The sequence below is a fragment of the Otolemur garnettii genome, unplaced genomic scaffold, assembly GCF_000181295.1.
Source record: "Otolemur garnettii isolate 467f Iridium unplaced genomic scaffold, OtoGar3 scaffold00066, whole genome shotgun sequence".
In the NCBI taxonomy this organism is placed as follows: domain Eukaryota; kingdom Metazoa; phylum Chordata; class Mammalia; order Primates; family Galagidae; genus Otolemur; species Otolemur garnettii.
In genome coordinates, this window is record NW_003852461.1 from 8,624,914 (window position 1) to 8,627,515 (window position 2,602).

At 46.8% G+C, this 2,602-nt stretch overlaps 1 protein-coding gene across 1 annotated transcript in view; it reads left to right on the forward strand.

Annotated features, from left to right (window-relative positions):
• Window positions 1–2,602, forward strand: part of PATJ (PATJ, crumbs cell polarity complex component) — a 379,729-nt gene that overhangs the window by 92,664 nt on the left and 284,463 nt on the right. The window contains exon 14 of the mRNA XM_023515102.1: window positions 1,270–1,431. Coding sequence (XP_023370870.1) covers window positions 1,270–1,431 — 162 coding nt within the window. The remainder of the gene's footprint in view (window positions 1–1,269; window positions 1,432–2,602) is intronic.

Below are 2,602 nucleotides of genomic sequence, written 5' to 3' on the forward strand. Positions count from 1 at the left end.
TGCCTCAGCCTCCCAAGTAGCTGGGACCACAGGCGCCCGCCACAACGCCCGGCTATTTTTTGGTTGCAGCCATTATTGTTGTTTGGCGGGTCCGAGCTGGATTCAAACCCGCCGCCTTAGGTGTATGTAGCTGGTGCCTTAGCCACTTGAGCCGCAGGCACTGAGCCAAGACACTGTCTTATATTTATTTTTTCTCAAGAAGACACACTAGGGCTTATTTTCAGGGGATGTCTTATTTTTATTAAGTATAATACTACAGTCTACATTTATTCAAATACAGTTAAGTCATCTTCTTCTGGAACCTGACAGGGGGAGCCGACCTTGTTGGTGGGGCTGGCGCTAGTGATTCGTGAACTCCTTTCCCCTAGCCATTCGCACGTGCACAATAGAATGCCTGCGACTATGGTTACCACACGCACACCCGCGCAAGTGCAAAGGGCTGGCAGAAAGGAGCTGTGGCAGATAAAAGGTATTCCAGTCTTCCTTACTGCTCCCCCCCAAAATGCAGGCTGTGGCTATACAGATAAGCTGCATAGCCACACCCATCACTAGGTCTTATTATCGGGGTAGGGCTTATATTTAACAAATGCACAGAAATCCTGCTAGAGCTTATTTTTGAGGTAGGTCTTATTTTCAGGGAAACATGGTTGCTTGGGTAACAGAGCAAGACCTTGTCTCCTAAAAAAAGAATAGAGAAGAGAGAGGATACAGCATTGGAGATGAAAGGAGAGACCACAGGGGTGTGAGGAATTACGTAGATCACTTATTTACCTGGTAATGGTTGTATGGTGAGCATTATTTTATACTTTATTCACTCAAGTTCAGTAATGATTTAGCCTAAAGGATTTCTGACATTTTTAGTTATTACTAAAATAATATGATTAAATTTAGACCCCCCCCCACCCTTTTTTTCATGGCAGAATCTCAAGCTGTCACCCTGGATAGAGTGCCATGGCGTCATAGCTCACAGCAACCTCTAACTCTTGGGCTCAAGCAGTCCTCCTGCCTCAGTTTTTCTATTTTTAGTAGAGACAGGGTCTCGCTTTTTGCTCAGGCTGGTCTCAAACCCCTGAGCTCAAGCAATCCACCTGTCTCGGCCACCCAGAGTGCTGGGATTACAGGCATGAGCCACTGCACCCGGCCCAGTTTAGGCCTTTATTTACAGGGAGACTGAAGCGACACCCTGTTTTCATTTTGGTGGCTCCATGTAAGCCAGAGGTGTTTTCATGTGGGGCCTCTTCCTCCCTGACTTCTCCCTCATCTCCCCAGGTCAATGGCGTGCAGCTCTATGGGAAATCTCGCAGAGAAACAGTCTCCTTTCTGAAGGAAGCTCCACCCCCTTTCACCCTGGTGTGCTGTCGGAGGTTGTTTGATGATGAGGCCTCTGTGGATGAACCAAGGACCACCGACACCTCTGCTCTGGATGTGGAGGTACTGCACGGACACGCTGGGTTCCCATCCCCTCAGCATCCCCGTTCACTACGGACCGCCCTTTGTATTGAAATATAAAGGGGGGGACCCACTCCACCCTCAGCCTTAGCTGACTAAGGCAACACTGCATCGCTTTTCAAATTGTGTCTTTTTTTACTGTCATAAAACTTACTTTTTCTTGAAACATTCGTTTGGTGATGTGGATGCACATGCATTTTGATTTTATAGACCTTTTTTAGTAACTGCCAGGCTCATTTCGGCTTGTTCACATCAGTTAATCTTAGGAAGTTTGGGGTGAGGATGAGTGTGGAGTACCTAAGGGACTTCCCTTTCTTAGAGCCTGGGAAATAAGATCTGTCATCAGTTTAAAAGTGAGTCTAGGAATTGCCGTACAAGTCTTGGCACCTGGGAGTGACATAGCACTTTTTACGCTCCCAGTTCTCTGTTTTTGTAAAAAGTATTTTACTGATGAGAAGAATTTGAGCTCGAGCGTTGCCAGCGTGTGCCACTGTAATCTCATCTTTTCTGCCCCTTTCCCCACACTTTGGATTATATTTCTGTCCACACCAGTTTAGATACGTGGGGCTTCACTTGGACTCACTTAAGTCTGGATTTCAAGGAGCCTAATCCTGCCCCTGCCACTTCATAATTGTGACTCTCTGAGCAAATTACTTGACTCTTTGTTTATAATTTTCCTCTGAGTAATGGTGCTACTGCAGGCCCTACCCACCTTGCCAAGCTGTAAGGAGGAGGCGCAGGAGTGGAGCAGAGTGGCCAGCGGGCCGGGCGCTGGGAAGTGCCGGCTGACAGCTGCCTGCCTCCCAGTCCGCCTGTTTTCATTTCCTGATTTCTAACGTGCACAAGAATCCATCACTGTCTTTCAGGCAGATGCTTCAGTGTGTATTAACCTCGTTTTTCTGAGAAGACTGCCAGAATCTTAAAATTTTTTTCTATCTTACAGTGTTTTTATTCTATACTGGGCATTTAAGAGGGGTTTTGTAGACTTTTCGTTTTTTTAAAAAAAAAAAATCATACTCTGGGCTCAGCGCCTGTAGCTCAAGCAGCTAAGCCACTGGCCACATACACCAGGGCTGGCAGTTTCGAACCCAGCCCAGGCCTGCCAAACAACAATGACAACTACAACCAAAATATAGCAGGGTGTTATGGCAGG